The sequence below is a fragment of the Mauremys reevesii genome, linkage group 2 (genome assembly GCF_016161935.1).
Source record: "Mauremys reevesii isolate NIE-2019 linkage group 2, ASM1616193v1, whole genome shotgun sequence".
NCBI classification, from domain to species: Eukaryota; Metazoa; Chordata; order Testudines; family Geoemydidae; genus Mauremys; species Mauremys reevesii.
This window is the reverse complement of record NC_052624.1, coordinates 96,126,079-96,143,235: the sequence shown is the minus strand read 5'-3', so window position 1 is coordinate 96,143,235 and position 17,157 is coordinate 96,126,079. Positions and strand designations below refer to the sequence as shown.

Sequence of the window (17,157 nt, the reverse complement as noted above, 5' to 3'; positions counted from 1 at the left end):
TGTGGAGTGGGGCAAGACCCCGGCTGGAGCACCGGAGCAGGGAAAGCCCCAGACCCCACTTCCTGGTGGAAGCTCGAGGGCTGGATTAAAATGTCTGGAGGACCGGATGTGGCCCCTGGGCAGTAGTTTGCCCATCTCTGATCTACTGCCTTCTTTAGTCTATTTAGGATAATCCGTGCAATTATTTTCATTGGGATGGACAGTAGTTGAATGCTCCTCCAGTTTTTGCACTGACTGAGGTCTCCTTTCTTTGGCAGCTTCACCATAGGATAATTTTCCCATTTGTTTAGTGGTTTTTTCTTGTTCTTGTATCTCTTGTAAGAGACCTATCAAAATGTCTGCTGTGTTCTTCGAGTCTGCCTCCCTTGGGATGTTGTCCAGATCATAGTGCTGCACTGCTAGAGATATCTTTCAGATTAAATATTAAACTGTGTCTAAGGGCTGTGTAGGTAGATGTTAAAGAGCAGGGGATAACATCCGTATCTTGGCTGATATTCCATATCTCACCCCCCCTCCCAGCGTCTTTGCTAGCAAGGGATATGGGTTCTGTTCTCAGCTCTGCTGTGACCGTGAGCACCTCTGCCTCTTTCCCCTCATCTTTTGTCTGTCTTGTCTCTCTAGATTGTAAGCTCTTTAGGGCAGGGGCTTTCTCTTGCTATGTGCTTTGTACCCAGTGCCTAGCATAATGGGGCCTAAATCTTAGCTGGAGCCTTTAGGCATTGCTGTAATGCAAATAATAATAATAATAATAATAATAATTAATGATTTTGGGTGAGCTGCTGATGAATGCCTAGAACCTGCTACATTTGCTTACACAGTTGGTGCACTAAGCCGATTAGCTATTTGTAAAGCACTTTCATCTTTAATATAAAAGGCACTGTATAAAATAAGCTTCTATTTTCTTGTTTTATCTTTGCATAGAGAATTTTTCCATCTGAATCGTAAGGTCAAGATTGCTGACTGTCTGCTTAAACTCCTCTGGATAATAGTGCTGCATGTTCTTATAGCTAATACATATAATTACTTTTTATCAAGCAAGATTTGGTCCAGAGCTGTAAACATACTGTGAGTTATTGACTTTTTGCCCAACAGTTAATTACCTGCTAGCTACCTAAAGCACCTGGGGCTTTGGTCCATACCAATGTAAGTCATTAACTTGCAGGTAAAGGATCAGCACTTTGTAAATGGCTTTCTAAATAACTTTACAGGACTGAAGGGGGCGGGGAGGGGGGCTCTTTAAACCCCAGCTACATAAGGCAACTATTTTAATTTGAGAGTGGCACATGAGAGGGAAAGAATGTTGAGCTTCAGGTCTTCATTAGAATCCCAACAGTGATTACCAGAACAAATGAGGGTTATTTTATTTTGGTTTGTTTTTTGGGTGCATACATATTAAAAAACAATGGGCCAGATCACTAGCTGGTATAAATGGTTGTATCTCCAATGAAGTCATCCTCTTTACAGCAGCTGAGGATCTAAGCCACTTCCAAATAAACCAAAGACTAGTAATGGGCTCTTCCCTCTCACTTATCTGTATAAACATCCCCATAAATTCTAACCTGTCCACTTTTTTAAGCTCTGGGAAAAGAGATGGACATTGGAGCATGCCCAGAAAGATAACAAACTTGGGGTTCTGTTGAACTGAGGAGAGAAGCAGGTTTCAAATCGATGGGCCATTCACTGAGAATGCCCTGCCCGCAGTCCTCTTGTGGCTATAGCTAGGACAAATGTTGCAGCTGATCTACAGCTGTGGTATTGTAAGAGGAGAAAGAACCTGGCTCGTAGCCAGATTCCAAACGTTGCTCGGCTTCTAGATTACAAGACTGTTATGCGCTCTGAAACAAGCTGATGGCTAGTGTAGATCACGTAACACAGCTGCTATATGCTCTCTTGCAAGGAGCACTGCTGCTTGAATGGACTGCCAAGTTATATACTAGCTGAAGCTTCCAATTGTATACTAGCTGAAGCTATCTTTACAAATATCCCTGTGTAAAAATAAATTCCAGTAATCCAATCTCAAGATAACAAGGGCATGGGGTAACTGTAATGATATCTTCATTTGAGAGAAAAGGTTACAACCTTCCAGCCAAACGCAGGTGAAAAAAAGATGTATTCTTTGCCATAAGCTATTTGATTACTCAGAAGCAGTTAGGAACCTGATAATGTATCACAAACTGCGGACAGACTCTGAAACAACCTTTGTCAGGTCTTCTGATTGTTTGCTCCTGCTAACAAGAATGAACTCTGTCTTGCTGGAATCAAATCTACTGGGACTGGGCACCGGTGCGAGGAGGAGCTCGTGGGTGAGAAACAGGTTGAACAAGGAGCCTGCAGGTTGGGGGAAACTGGGATAAGGAGCTCTCTGAGTAGGCAGGAGGAATGCAACAGGCTAGGCAAGGATCCCAGGGAGGGAGACTGGACTAGCCGAGCAGGCTAATACTAGGATGAGGAGCCTCAGGGGGTGGAGACTGGGCTTGGTGAAGCTAAAGAGACTGTGGTATGTCTACACTACATCATTTATAGCGGCGCAGCTGCAGTGGTTCTGGTGAAGATGCTCTAAGCCGACGGCAGAGAGCTCTCCTGTCAGCTGAATAACTCCTGCCTCCGTGATGGCATAGATTTTTCACCCCTCCCTGAGCAACCCAGTTATACCAATGTAAGTTTATAGACCTGGCCTTTGATAGGGGGATGGGGATGAGCTGCTGTGGTGGGGAGACAGGATTTGCACCAGAAGAGTCTGGAGGAGTCATGGGCAGAAGGGATTGGGGTTTGGGGAAAGTAGCAAAAGGGTCTGTGACCATTAGAGCTCAAAATCTGGAATGGAACCCCAAATTCTTGATCCTTGCCGTTCCTCTGTCAACAAATATCTGAACCCCACTAGCAAAATATATGTGTCTAATTCTCTTCCACCCTGTAGCTGGCTCACATAGAGAATGCCAGCTGTCATCATGTACTCTGTTAGCTCAAGTGGCAAAGGCCTGTGGGGTGGATTGAAAGGTTCCAGCCCGACTGATGGCCAATGTGGGTGTCAGTGTGAATACACATGATGGAGTTTCTGGTTTTCAGATAGCTTTTTCAAAAACTTAGCTTCTTTGTGTTTAATTCCCAAGTTTAAAAAAAAACACTAATGTTGCATAGGCTGGCACAGAAAAGTTTCCAAGAAACACTGGAATATTTGTGGAGAGACTGAAGTGTCTAGCATGGTGCCTCATAATCCTGCAGATATTAGTGAGCTGCAGGGAAGCGTATGCCCAGTCCAGGGGCAGAAGGGGCCATGCTTTTATTATTTAGTATTTCTATTCCACTGCCACCTAGAGGCATCAGCTGAGATTGGGGTCGAATCGTCAAAGTACCATTGGGACACCTAGTAAGACACTCCCTATCTCAAAACCCTGGGGGGTTTTCGCCTTCCTCTGCAGCGTGGGGCACGGTCACTTGCTGGAGGATTCTCTGCACCTTGAAGTCTTTAAACCATGATTTGAGGACTTCAGTAGCTCAGACATAGGCTAGATATAAGAGTGGGTGGGTGAGATTCTGTGGCCTGTATTGTGCAGCAGGTCAGACTAGATGATCACAATGGTCCCTTCTGACCTTAAAGTCTATGAGTCTATGATTCTATGAAAGAGCTTACAATCTAAATAGTTAAGACAGACACAGCATGAGAGGAGACACACAAAGCTTAAGTGTCTTACCCAAGATCACACATGAAGTCCGTGGCTAAGCCAGGAATAGAACCTAGTCCAGTAACTTACCTACTGGACCATGCTGCGTCTTTGGTATGGGCTGTGTTGGTTGATTGAAAAAGGGATGCAGGAAGGAGCAGTATTTAACTCATCATTGGATTTTCACATTGAAATCCATGGGGTTAGCAGGAGCCAATCCAGGCTGATCTGCTATTATGCAATGCTCCTCCTCCAAAATCTTGCAAACTACCCCACTTGCAGAGCTTCTTTGGAGTTTGAGGAAAGAGAGAAAGATGTGCCCCCCACCCCGACCCTCCTCAGCCATCACCCATCCCACCCCAGATCATGAGATCAGAATCATCCTCTACTTGTGGAAGCGGAGAGAATGATCTGACCCTATGTAGGTCTAAGGGCTTCTTTTATCCTGGATATTGCTGTTAAGAGGCTTGCACCTCTCTGAGTGTAAGTAATATAAGATGGTCATTTACTTTTTTAATAGCATGTCATATTTTAAAGCCCTGTGTGAGAGAAGGCTGTATGCCTAGTAGGTTATCATTACTAGGGTTGCTTATGAATAATGTCTGGGTGTTCGTTGTATTTTATAATGATACAGTTAGGATACATTTCCCTCTTATAAAATGTAAGGTAAAATATGGCAAACTACAGGATTAAAATAAAGCCTCACATCTCTGCTTGTTAGTACAATTTAAATCAATTGGTGACCTAATGATGGCAGCCAAATTGATTGTGATTTTGCTTCTTCTGGACCAGGCTAGCTAAAGATTTAATAATTAAAGCTAATACCATGGTATATCAATTGAGTCAAACCATCTGTGGAACAGTACAGGAATTAGTTGCCTACTTGGTTACCATTTGTCGAGCCAGACTTGTGCCTTGGGGGACAGAGAATGTAAGAAAGAAAGCAAACAAATTAAAACAGGATCGGATCAGACCGGACCATAGTGCTTTTAACAGCCTATTCCATTTTGTGCATAAATCACTGTCTGTGGTATGTCTGCACTGCAATTACACAACCGCGGCTGGCCCGTGCCAGCTCAGTCGGGGTCACAGGACTCGGGCTGCGAGGCTGTTTAATTGCAGTTTAGACATTAGAGCTTGGGCTGCAGCCTGAGCGCTGGAACCCTTCCACCTCGCAGGGTCCTACACCCTGGGCTCCAGCCCAAGCCCAGAAGTCTGCACCGCAATTAACCTGCCCCGCAGTTCAAGCCCTGTGAGCCCAAGTGAGCTGGCATGGGCCAGCTGCAGGTTTTTAATTTCAGTGTAGACATACCCAGTGCGGGTACTATTACTAAGGCCTTGACAGCATGGGAAAGTTGGTGGGTTTAAATTCACCTCTTAAACCTATTTTACTCTGGGGGGAATTCCGTGCCAAAAATTTTAAAATTCTGCAACAAAAAATTAAAAATTCTGCACGCAATATTTTAAAATTCTGCAAATTTTATTTGCCAAATAAATGTGGAGGCTTCAGCATGGCATTGGGGAACATAGGCCACTGGCTGCACAGAAGTCGGAGATCACTATGCAGCTCCCCCTCTGTCTCCCCCACCCCCGACACGGACTCAGTGGGGAGGCTGCACCCAACCCTGACACAGCGCAAGCACCAGGCCTGGCCCAGAAACATCCCAGGGCCCTGACCCTCCATGCTGTGTGCACCAGGTGTGGGCAGGCAGGCTCAGCAAGGCAGGATCCAAGTGTGCAGGGGCTTAGTGTCGGGGGATCCAGGTATGGGTTGAGAGGGTTCTGTGAGGGGAAATCTGGGTGTGGGCAGTTCAGTGGGGGATCTGGGTGTGGGGAGATTTGGATGCACAGAAGCTTGTTGGGGTTTTTTGGGTGTAATGGTAATGGGACTCTGCAAGGGGGGTCCAGGTGAAGGGGGTTGGAGCTCAGCGGGGGACGTGTCTGGATGTAGGAGGCTAAAGCTTGGCAGGAGGGTCTGGGAGGCTTCAAGGGGGGTCTAGATGCTGGGGGAGTGGGGCTCAGTGGTGAGGCTTGGTGGGGTGGGGATCCGAGTATAGGTGGCTCATTGGGGTGGTCCTGGTGCAGGGGGAGTGGGGCTCATGGCTAGTGTAGATCACTACACTACTAACACAGCTGCTATATGCTCTCTTGCAAGGAGCACTGCTGCTTGAATGGACTGCCAAGTTATATACTAGCTGAAGCTTCCAGCTAGAGGGTTTCTGAGTGTATGGCGGGGTGAGGATCGGTGGGAGGGTCTGGATATGAGAGGTTCTGGATGCACAGGGATTGGGTGGATGGGGGAGCAGCTCCCTGTACAGGGATCCCTCCCTCTGCAGCTGAGGAGCGATGGGTTTAGGAAGCAGGGAGTGGGAGAGGTGTTTGCAGGGCTTTCTGCAGCAGGGGTAGAAATCGGGGTTGGGTCTGACCCAGCCCTGGATGCCGTGCAGGAGAAGAGGAAGTCCCGTCCTCCCCAGCCCAGCCAGGATTAGCAGCTGAGCCTTTCACGGGGTAGGGAACTGGGTCTTCCCCAGTCATGCCTCCTGCACCACAGTGATTTACCTCTCTGTCGGCTGCCGTGGGCACCTGAAACATACTGCTGGGGAGGGTTGCATGACTGCTCTTGTGGCTTCCCCTTGCTTCCCTGTCAGAAAGTCATTTTTCTCTGGGGAAGCAAAGAAATCTGCGGGGGATATAAATTCTGCACATGCACAGTGACACAGAATTCCTGCGGGAGTAATACTACACCTCTACCTCGATATAACGCTGTCCTCGGGAGCCAAAAAATCTTACCGCGTTATAGGTGAAACCTCATTATATCAAACTTGCTTTGATCCGCCGGAATGCACAGCCCCATCCCCCCGACCACTGCTTTACTGCGTTATATCAGAATTTGTGTTATATCGAGTCACGTTACATCGGGGTAGAGGTGTATTTAGTTGAACAAGTGCAAATTCATGTGAACATTCTTATTTTGGTTTGAGTGCCTTTTTTGGTTTACCTTGCATTCATTCAAGTGCAAGCTAAAGCCAAACTGAAATAAGACTGTTCACATGGAGGGTTGCACTTGTTTAAGAAAACCAGTTTAATTAAACTGGTGCAAATTTGTATGTAGACATAAGAAGTCCTAAAGCCTGAGAAAGGAGGAGGTGAAGAGTGGTCTTGTGGTTGAGATGAAGGATTGGGAACCAAAGAATTCTGGAGTTTATTCTCTACTCCGCCATGGATATAACTGATTTACCCAAGGTCTCACAATAACATCTGTACCTCGGTATCATAGACCATATAATTGGGATAATGCTTCTAACAATAGGTTTTCACCACTCAGTTGTTGTGAAGCTTTGTCTACTGATGTTTGTAAGGTTCTCAGTCACTGTTGTGCTGATCATCACAGACACGTCTAGAAGTAAAAAAATAAGATTATTTGCTTATAGAGCCAGTATTTTAACAACATATTTCTTTATTTTCAGCCGTTCTAAGAGCTTGCGCTGATGGAGGTGCTAATCACCTGTATCATATCACAGAAGGAAATCATGAGAGGTACATTAATAATAATATTTTCTAATACTTTACCTTTAATCTTGAGTGAGTGCATCAATGGGCCTGCACTTTCTGTCTGCACATTCTTTCTCTAATCCCTCTCCTCTATTCTGATCAATATATTTTCATTAAACTCACCATCATTTTAACTGAGGTAGAGTGTAAACATACAGCATCTGCACAGTAAAGGAAGTAGCACCCCAGTTCCCTAAAATTGTGAAATACATACTTGACTGTTTTTTTTCTAGGGGGACATTTTACAGCATTACCAAGAAAAGACCAGTATAATTTAGTTTTCTGTAATTACTTATGAGTTCTGAGCATTTCCTGTCTTGAGAGATGATTGGTACATCCCATAACAAGTTGCCATGCTCTTTCTTTCCTCCTTAAATCTTCATGTAACCCCTTTGGAGTTTAGAGAACATGGCCCCTTTAAATCTTTTTCCCGGGGGGAGGGGGAGAATGAGAAAAAAGGAGGGAAGCTCCAGGGGGTGACTCTGAAGCTGGGAGGTAGAGAGAGGCAGCAGCCCCCAGGCCTTCACAATGGAAGCAGCAGAGAACCTGCCTGAAGCCTGGGAAGGACAAGGTGGCCGATCGGGGACACCTCAGGACAGGAGGAGCCCTGTGCCAGGGAGGAGTCGCCCGAGAAGGACAGGCCAGAGCTGGACCCAGTATCACGCCTGCCCAGAGCTGCATGGGGCTCTGAGTACTGGGGCTTGTGACTCTGCATTTTGGAACAAGGAGGGAGGCTGTAGCTAGTGAAGTGGGGGAGGTGGTTGCTCTGTGTGGCTTTGCAGAGAGCGGCAGAAGAGGGCACCGGAGGGGTTTGTTGGGGGAAAGTTCACTGGCGCCGAAGACCACCAGGAGCACCCAAGACTCACCACTGGACTGGAACTTTGCTCAGGGCTCCTGAACTGTGTGTGCAGACACATTGCTCGGTGTCTGCCCTTCCAGACTGTGCTACTGCTGGGCCCATGGGGCCTTGGTTTGGATGCAACCCTGTTTTACCGCTCCCCCTATATTTCCCCTTATTGTATTTCTCCTCTTATCCCTCTGTAAATAAATACCTCCCTTTGTTATATCCATTGTACTTTTCGTGTGCGTGTGTGTGTGTGTGTGTGTGTGTGTGTGTTCACTCTGGGGGGTTTGGAACAGGTGCCCCTGGGGTGGAAGGGATTTCTCCTGCTGCATTCCTGTGCGCGCTTTCTCTTCTCCAAAGCTGCCTACAGAGCAGACTCCATCTTGGCCACAAGGGCGCTAAAATTACATTCATATGATGAGACATTAGCCAACACGCTTAGGACGCAAGAGGAGAGTGTGGTTGAGGGTGGGGAGAGTTAAAGAGGACTGTTTATAAGCAATTGATTTGTTATTCTTTACTAACCTTGTAGTGATACTTGTATTTTGTATACTTGTATTAAGTAAGGGATCCACTAGTCTTATCCACCACATCATCTAATTAAATATTCAATATACAATTATGTAATGATTTGTATAGAAGAGGCACTGGATAGCAATTTTTCCTGGTGTATTTAATGACTTTACCAGCTCTGCCTTATATTACAACATTTAGAAATGTGAAACAGCCTAAAACATTTCTCTTTTTTTATTGTAAGCCTAGTCCTCTTATCCTTTGACATCTTTACTTTGTACTATGGTCCTGTCACTCCTCATATGCTCAGCAGAGTTGGGCATGTGGAGCAACCTTGCAAATCCCATCCACTGGTGCGTTCCTAGTGAAGGTGCTTCTGCAGTGTCCCAAGAAAGGTTCAATGATGCCTCTAAGGAAAATCTAGGTGCTTGTAGGAGATGATATTGGAGATAGGAGGAAGAGGGATACTTACTTTAAGTCACCTTTGAGCCAAAGCTGCAGCTTTATACATGACCAAACCCAAATACAAATGTCACAATGTCCTGAAAAGAAGAGGCTGTGACTGATGGAAAGGATGTGACTGATGGAACATAATCCCGAGGTTCATTCCTTTTCTTCCAGCAGATTTCTCTCCCACGTCTGTTTGCAAAGAAGGTTGTGTCACAGTGCATTGCGTCAAAATGGTGTAATAGTTTGGAAGTAAAATAATGGAAGACAGGACAACTGGATTCAGTCTTGTCAATGTTAAAAGACGTGCACTCTTTTGAAGCCTGCGCTGGATCAACTGAGTGTGTTTTTAGTATGTTTGGATTGGTTTGGTCAAAGCTTCACGAATGGATAAGGACAATAAACCAAGTAAGAAAGTAAAGTTATATTTAAGGGTAGATATGAAAGGGAGATAAGCCTAACAAGCTGGTAAACAGGGGGATTCACTCCTGAGCCTTGTGTTTTCCTTACAGAATTGCAAGCTTACTAGTTTGCAAAGAGAATCCCATAGCATGAATTTTGTGTTTCAATTATTTAAAACTTCATGAGATTCCCACTCCCCCTTTCCTGATCAGCTCCAAATAAAGGTGCAGTGTGTGGTGTGTTGTTTTGATGGTTTTTTTGCCTTTTTGCCAAGCTGGGGGAAATCACAACGCAACCTGTACCTGGCATCCGTGGGGAACATGATGCCTAAAAATCAGTGATTGCAATGACTGTGATGGAGGCTGGCCACTGCCTAGGGTTGCAAGAATGAAGGCTTCGCCTTTACTTTCTGTATTCCCCTTCCCCTCTGCCCCAGTGCATCAGCAGACACAACCTGACCCTTAATGTGAACTAGAACCTGTTTGACTCAAAGCAAGCAGTTTTGGTTGATAAAAAACATGATATGTTTTGCGGATGGAGACAAAATGAGCTGTGAAATATGAACAACAATATTCTATAACTCTCATCTTGCCTCAGTCCATACCCCATTCATCTCTCCTGCACACATTTAATTAATTTAATATAAATGCAATTCAGGAAAAATAGCTGATTGTATCTTGACTGAATAGTTTCATATACTCTCTACATACTTGGCCCTTGGAGTGTTCTTTTTTGGGGAGGTAAATTATACCATCAAAGTCAACCTTTAAAAATTAAATCCAGCAGGGCTTTATATTTTCCTTTAAAGAAACTAAGTCTGCTGGAAAGAATATTCATTTACTTTTCTAAGATATTTTTTTCTTGAAATTCCCTGTCCAACACTATTCAAGAACTGTCTCTTCAGAGACTACTGACATGTTAATTATTTTTTTAATGCAGGCATAGTCTTCTATTTTATTAATTTACAGCTTTGGTAGTTAATAGTATTGTATCAAGAACTAAAAGCCACAGTATGTTAATTATAAATTAATTATAGTGTTAAGGCAGGGATGGGCAAACTTTTTGACCCAAGGGCCATACCTGGGTGGGAAAATTGCATGCAGGGCCGGGGTAGGGGGTTGGGGTGCGGGAGGGGATGTAGTGTGCAGGAAGGGGCTCAGGGCAAGGGATTGGGGCAGAGGAGGGGTGCAGGGTGTATGAGGGGGCTCAGGGAAGGGGGTTGGGGTGCAGAGTGCAGGAGGGGGCTCAGGGCAGGGGTGCAGGGAGGGTTGCAGAGTGTGGCAGGGAGTTGGGGGTGCAGGAGGGGTCCGGAGTACAGCAGGCGACTCAGGGCAGGGAGTTGGGGTGCAGGAAGGGTTCGGGCTCTGGCCCAGCACCATTTACCTGGAGCAGCTTTGGGGTGGCAGCAGCACGCGCCAGGGCAGGCTCCCTGCCTGCCTGCCCTGGCCCTGCACCACGTTGCTCCCAGAAGTGGCTGGCACCACGTCCCTGCGACCCCTGGAGGAGGGGGAGCAGAGGGCTCCGCGTGCTGCTCTTGCCACGCCTCCAGGTTCCCTGTTCCCGGCCAATGTGAGGGGCAGTGCCTGGAGGTGAGGGCAGCGCACGGAGCCTTCTGCCTGCTCCACCAGGAGCCGCAGGGACGTGGTGCTGGCCGCTTCTGGAAGTGGTGCGGTGCCTGCTGCGCCACAGGAGTGGCAATCCCGCGGGCCAGATCCAAAGCCCTGAGGGGCCAGATTTGCCCACCCCTGTGTTAAGGCATACTACTAAAAATACTAGACTGAGACTTTGGGTCTGATTCTCATTCACACAAAGGGCACTTTACTATTGTCCTGGTAGCATGAAAGATCATTTAAAATGAGAGTAAATTACAACATTTTAATGGGTCTTTAGAGTAAATAAGACTCGCATCCTTTACAGCTCCCTTGTGTTAAGTACAGCTGGTAACAGTGCCTCCCCAGAGGACTTCATCTGGCTCTGGAGATGTAGTAAGTTATTGCAGCCCTTGACAGGATACCTCCTATTCCCACCTCATGCTGGGAGGTGCATTGGAGGGGAGGGGGTAGGAAGAGAAGCAGAGTCTACATTTGCCCACTTCGTGCCTGAAATTGGGTAGGCACCCAGCTCTTGTGAGTGCCCCTCTGGTTGGGTGTGTCTGTGTTCTTTCAATAAGTAGTCCTGGTCCCAGTAGTGCCATATCCCCCGGCTCAGTCCCTGCAAGCAGACCGCTCTATTCAGGCCCTTTCATCTCCTTTTATATAAGCCTGATGGGCTCTCATTGGCTGCTTCCCCTGCAGCCACTCTAGCCCACTTGGAGGACCTCTCTATTGCTCCTTTCCTGGGATGGGTGTGGCTGGACCCTGAGGCCTCCAGCAGGGGGCCTTTGGGCCTAGTGCATCCCATCACATTCCTCCCCTCCCAATAGGATTAAGGCGGTAGTTTTACTACTATCTCTTGCCCCACTCTAGCAGGGTCTCCTCCCTCCATGACCTCTCGGTCTGGAGAGTGTTTCTTTGTCCTTTTGCCCCATTTAGTCAGGGTCTACTCTTCCAGGTCTCTCTTACCTGGAGAGCATTTAAGAGTCTTTTCAGTTCACCGATGCCTCCTGGGCTTTGGGGTCTCTGCACACCACAGCTTATCCATCTCTGTATGCTGAGCCTCTGCTTCCATCTCAGGGTCAGATATCAAGTGGAGCAGGTGCTTTTACTCTGCCTTAGCAAGCTGGAGATCCATGACCAGCTGTTCTCTGAGGCACTTTAGATCCCCACTTCATGCTCTGTTGACTCCAGATGCTTGGTTAGCTCATCAACATTTATGAGGGACTTGTAGAACTATTCTGTTCTACTTTTTTCCTTTGGGGTGACCCTGGCTGAGCCCCTATGCTAATCTGTTCACTGTGAGGTCTAGTTTAGGTTCCCACCGTAACTGGCTGACCTTGAAAATCTGTCTGGGGTCCAACTGTATCCTGCTGCTCCTGGGATTCTGTGTGGATCCCCAGACTATCCTTCTGTACTTGGGGCACCATCTGAACCCCTTTTGCTATCCTTCTTCTGGTTCCCAGTCCCTCTGCTTTCTTACGTAGTCAGTCCTGGACCCTCCCCATCCTGGGCCACTGTCTTGGTCTCTCCTGCATGAGAAACCCACCCAGTCTCTTTTGACTGTTCCAGTCTTGCCTCAGCCTGGGATATCTTTCTTTTCCATTGTTGCCCCTCCTTTCTCTGAGAGGGAAATATCTCTTTAAATGCCCTGCCAGCCTGCAGGCAAGACATACCACTTCTTCCGTTGCTTTGGCCATGGGCTGCGTATCTCTCGGGACCCTTGCAATAGCCCTACTGTTCTGCTGCCCAGAGACACCCTTGTCTGGTTCCCCTGTCAGCTCTGGGGCACATACCCCTAAATCAGAGGGATTTGTGCCTAGAGTCCCCTTTTCATCTGGCCTATCCTGCAGGCCCTTGCGTTTCTTCTTGCGGTGAGCCCAGCTCTTTAAAGGGCAAAATCTTTTTATGTGGCCGGTCTCTCCACTATAAAAGCAGTTAAACCTTCCCATACCTCCCTGGTTCCTGCCAGCATAGGCCCTTCTTAAATGCCTCAACTGTCCCCACCCATAGCATCTCCATGGCTGGGCTTCAGGCCTATGTTACAAGGTGTCATGTGGATCAAGTGTCTTTCTGTTCGCTTCTGCTTCTTGGAATGGATCTCACACCACCACTGTTGTGTCTCAAACTGGGTCTCCTGTTGCCTCTGCTGGCTATCTGTCAGCTGCATCAGCAGGGTCTGTGTGCACTGCTGCTGCATTTCAGTTACCTGCTGCTGTTGGCCTGCCACCAACAGGCAAATAACCGGGGTTGGTCTGAAGAATCCCACTTCTAGTACCAAATGTAATGGGATCAGCACCCACCTCTTGTGAGTACCCCTCTGGTTGGGTGTATCAGGGTTCCCTCCCCACTCTGAACTCTGGGTACAGATGTGGGGACCCACATGAAAGACCCCCTAAGTTTATATTCCACTGCCTTATGTTAAAAACTTCCCCACAGCACAAATTCCTTTCCTCGTCCTTGGACGGTATTGCTGCCACCACCAAATGATTTAAACAAACATTCAGGGAGGGGCCACTTGGAGCCCTATGCCCCCCAAAATATCCCCCAAAGTTCCTTCACCCTCTTTCCTGGGGAGGTTTAAGAATAATATACAAACCAATCCCTGGTTTTTAGGACACTGAAAATCAGGTTCTTAAAAGAATTTTATTTTATTTTTAAAAAAGTAAAAATCACACCTGCAAATTCAGGATGGAAAATAACTTTACAGGGTAAATAAAAAGATTTAAAACACAGAGGATTCCCTCTGACGCTGCTTCCCAGTTACAAAACAGGAATAAAATTACCTCTTAGCCTAGGGAAAATTCACAAGCTAAAACAAAAGATAATCTAACACATTTCCTTGCAATTACTTACAATTTCTGTAATTCTAGATGTATCATTTCAGGATCTTCTTAGGAGCTGGTTTACCTACTTGGTTTCTCTCTTTGTCCTAAGAAGGAACCAACAAACAGAGCACAAACAGAACCTTCTCCCCCCTCCTCCCCAGATTTGAAAGTATCTTTTTTCCCCATTGGTCCTTCTGGTCAGGTGCCAATTAGCTTAATTGAACTGATTAACCCCTTACAGCTAAGTGATTCTGTACCTCTGGCAAGGAGGGATTTTATGTTACTGCATACATAAAGGTTGTTACCCTTCCCTTTATATTTATGGCAGGGTGTGTCTGTGTTCTTTCAGTAAGTAGTCCTGGCCCCAGTAGGACCATATCCTCAGACTCAGTCCCTACAAGCAGATCACTCTATCTAGGCTCTTTCAGCTCCTTTTATATGAGCCTGCTGGGCCCTCATTGGCTGCTCCCTGCAACCTCTCTGAATGGCTGCTTCCCCTGCAGCCAAACTAGCCTGCTTGGAGGACCTCTCCACTGCTCCTTTCCTGGGATGGGTGTGGCTGGACCCTGAGGCCTCCAACAGGGAGCCTTTGGGTCCTAGTCTACCCCCATCACAGTGCCCCTTTCCTGCTCACAGGTGAGGTATCCAGGTGTAGCTGCTCCACTGACCATCCTTTTTCCTGTCTCCTTCTCCCCCACATGCTGGACTTTTTATCTGGCTAAACCAGGGGTTCTCAAACTGGGGATCGGGACCCCTCAGGTTATTACGTGGGGGTTGTGAGCTGTCAGCCTCCACCCCAAACCCCGCTTTCCCTCCAGCATTTATAATGGTGTTAAATATATTAAAAAGTATTTTTAATTTGGGGAGGGGGGGTCACACTCAAAGGCTTGCTATGTGAAAGGGGTCACCAGTGCAAAAGTTTAAGAACCACTAAACCTTATGATGCTAAACCTTATGGCTACAGGGGAAAGGGTGCTTTATAGGCTGCAGCACATAGATTAGGTTGCACCCTGGCCCAAAATCATTAGCTTAAAATATTAAAAACTGCAGATGGAATTCTTATTATAAATAAGTTATTTTGTTTTTCTGAAATATGAATGTACATTAGAGCTTGCTGACATTTTCCAAATTAGGATTTTGTTAAATTGGAGGAGTTGGGGTGGGAGTGAAATCTAGATGAATTTGTTACAACAGTTTTCATTTTAAAAAATCCCATTTTTCAGCCAGCTATGGAGACAGTAAATTTCAAAATTCCAGCAACATAAAAGATATAAAATGAACACAGAACACATTACATGGATTAAAAATAGTCTAACTTATAGATCTCTAAATAAAATGGGAAATGGGAAATCATCAAGTGGGTCTGTTTCCAATTGGGTTCAGCAGGGGCTGTTTCTTGGCCCTACACCATTTGATGTTTTTGTCAGTGACGTGGAAGAAGACATAACCCCACTGATAAAGTTTGCTGATGACACAAATTGGGGGGATTGGTAAATAATGAAAAGGGTAGGTCATTGATCCAGAACAATCTACATTGCTTGGTATGCTGAATGCAAGCAAACAATATGCATGTTAATACATATGTATTAAATGTAATGAATACATATGTAAATGAATGTCTGGGAACAAAGAATGCAGGCCATACTTACAGGATGGGGGACCCTATCCTGGGAAGGAGTGACTGAAAAAGATTTGGGGGTTGTGGTGGATGATCAGCTGAATGTGACATTGTTGTGACCAAGGGTGACCAGTGTGACGAAGGGTGACTTGCCAAAAAATTAATGCAATCCTGAGATACCTAAGTAGGGTAATCTTGAGCAGGAGAAAAGAGGCTATTTTACCTCTGTATTTTGTACTGATGTGACCACTGCTGGAATACTGTGTCCAGTTCTGGTGCCCATGGTTGAAGAAGGATGCTGATTAATGTGCAGAGGGTTCAGAGAAGAGCTGTGGGGATGATTAAAGGATAGTCTCAGAAAGCTCCATCTAATAATAATAGGAGATATACCAATCTTCTAGAACTGGAAGGGACCTTGAAGGGTCATTGAGTCCAGCCCCCTTCCTTCACTAGCAGGACCAGTTTTTGCTCCAGATCCCTAAGTGGCCCCCTTAAGGATTGAACTCACAACCTTGGATTTAGCAGGCCAGTGCTCAAACCACTGAGCTATCCTTCCTCCCCTCTCCCTCCTGACTAGCTATTTAGTTTAACAAATAAGCTAAGGGGTAACTTGATTACAGTCTAGAAATACCTACTTGGGGAACAAATATTTAATAATGGCCTCTTCAGTGTAGCAGAAAAAGGTATAACACAATCCAATGGCTGGGAGTGTAAGTTGGACAAATTTAGACTGGAAATAAGACATACATTTTTAACAGTGAGAATAATTAACAATTGGAACAATTTACCCAAGCTCGTGGTGGAGTCTTCCTTACTGACAATTTTTAAATCAAGATTGGATGGCTTTTTTTCTTAAAGATATTCTCTAGGAATTATTTTGGGAAAGTTCTATGGCCTTCCTTATGCAGGTGGTCAGACTAGATCATAATGGTCCCTTTTGGCCTTAGAATCAATGAGAATACAGGACAAATATTTTGTGAACATTTTTGCAAATATATTTCCTATTTTTTTGTCAGCTCTAATGTACAGCAAGAAGGGGGTTCCACCCACCACAAAAAAAATAAAATTAACCTTTTAGTTCTATTCTATTGTGTCTGATCATCCTATGCTGCTGCACATTTCACTGAATTGTTATGGAGTGATGGTATCCACTCTACAAGTGCGTTACTACGTAACTGTCCATCTCTGAACAACTTTTTTTTAAACACTTTCTGATTAAGATTTAAGGCATTAATTCCATGTGACTAACAGTCTGAGGCACATAAAGGTGAAGCTGCCTTAAAAACTGTTATAATATTGACACTGGAAAAAGCAATTATTACACTCACTCATGTGTCTCTGAAATACTACTTTCTAGAATGCTGATAAATGCTCTGTAGTCTTTACTTCAAATTTACAGGCATTAAGACCTTTGTTAATTAGAACTTAAGGCCATAGTAAAGTAGAACTGGACAGTCTGAGAGGAAGGATGGTGTTGTGGTTCAGAGGATGCAGGAGACCTGTGTTCAATTTCCAGCTGTGTGACAGTCTTCCTGTGTGACCTTGGGCAAGTCACTCAGAGCCTGAGTCTGTTGAAGTTGAAATAACTAGGAGATTATGTATGCATAAAGAGATCAGCAGTGAAATCCAGGCGCTATTGATGTCAATGGGAAAACTCCCATTGACTTTATTTGGGCCAGGATTTCACCGCAGGATTTTG

The 17,157-nt window shown here is 45.7% G+C and overlaps 1 protein-coding gene across 14 annotated transcripts in view; it reads left to right on the top strand.

Moving 5' to 3' along the window:
* The window catches only part of TPK1 (thiamin pyrophosphokinase 1), a 476,657-nt gene that overhangs the window by 172,654 nt on the left and 286,846 nt on the right, over positions 1 to 17,157 (top strand). For all 14 annotated transcript variants that reach the window (XR_005593748.1, XM_039523066.1, XM_039523063.1 and 11 more), the window contains exon 4: positions 7,130 to 7,199. Coding sequence is in view for 13 of the 14 variants with exons in the window: in XM_039523066.1 (XP_039379000.1) it covers positions 7,130 to 7,199 (70 nt within the window). In the remaining variant the exon portion in view is untranslated. The remainder of the gene's footprint in view (positions 1 to 7,129; positions 7,200 to 17,157) is intronic.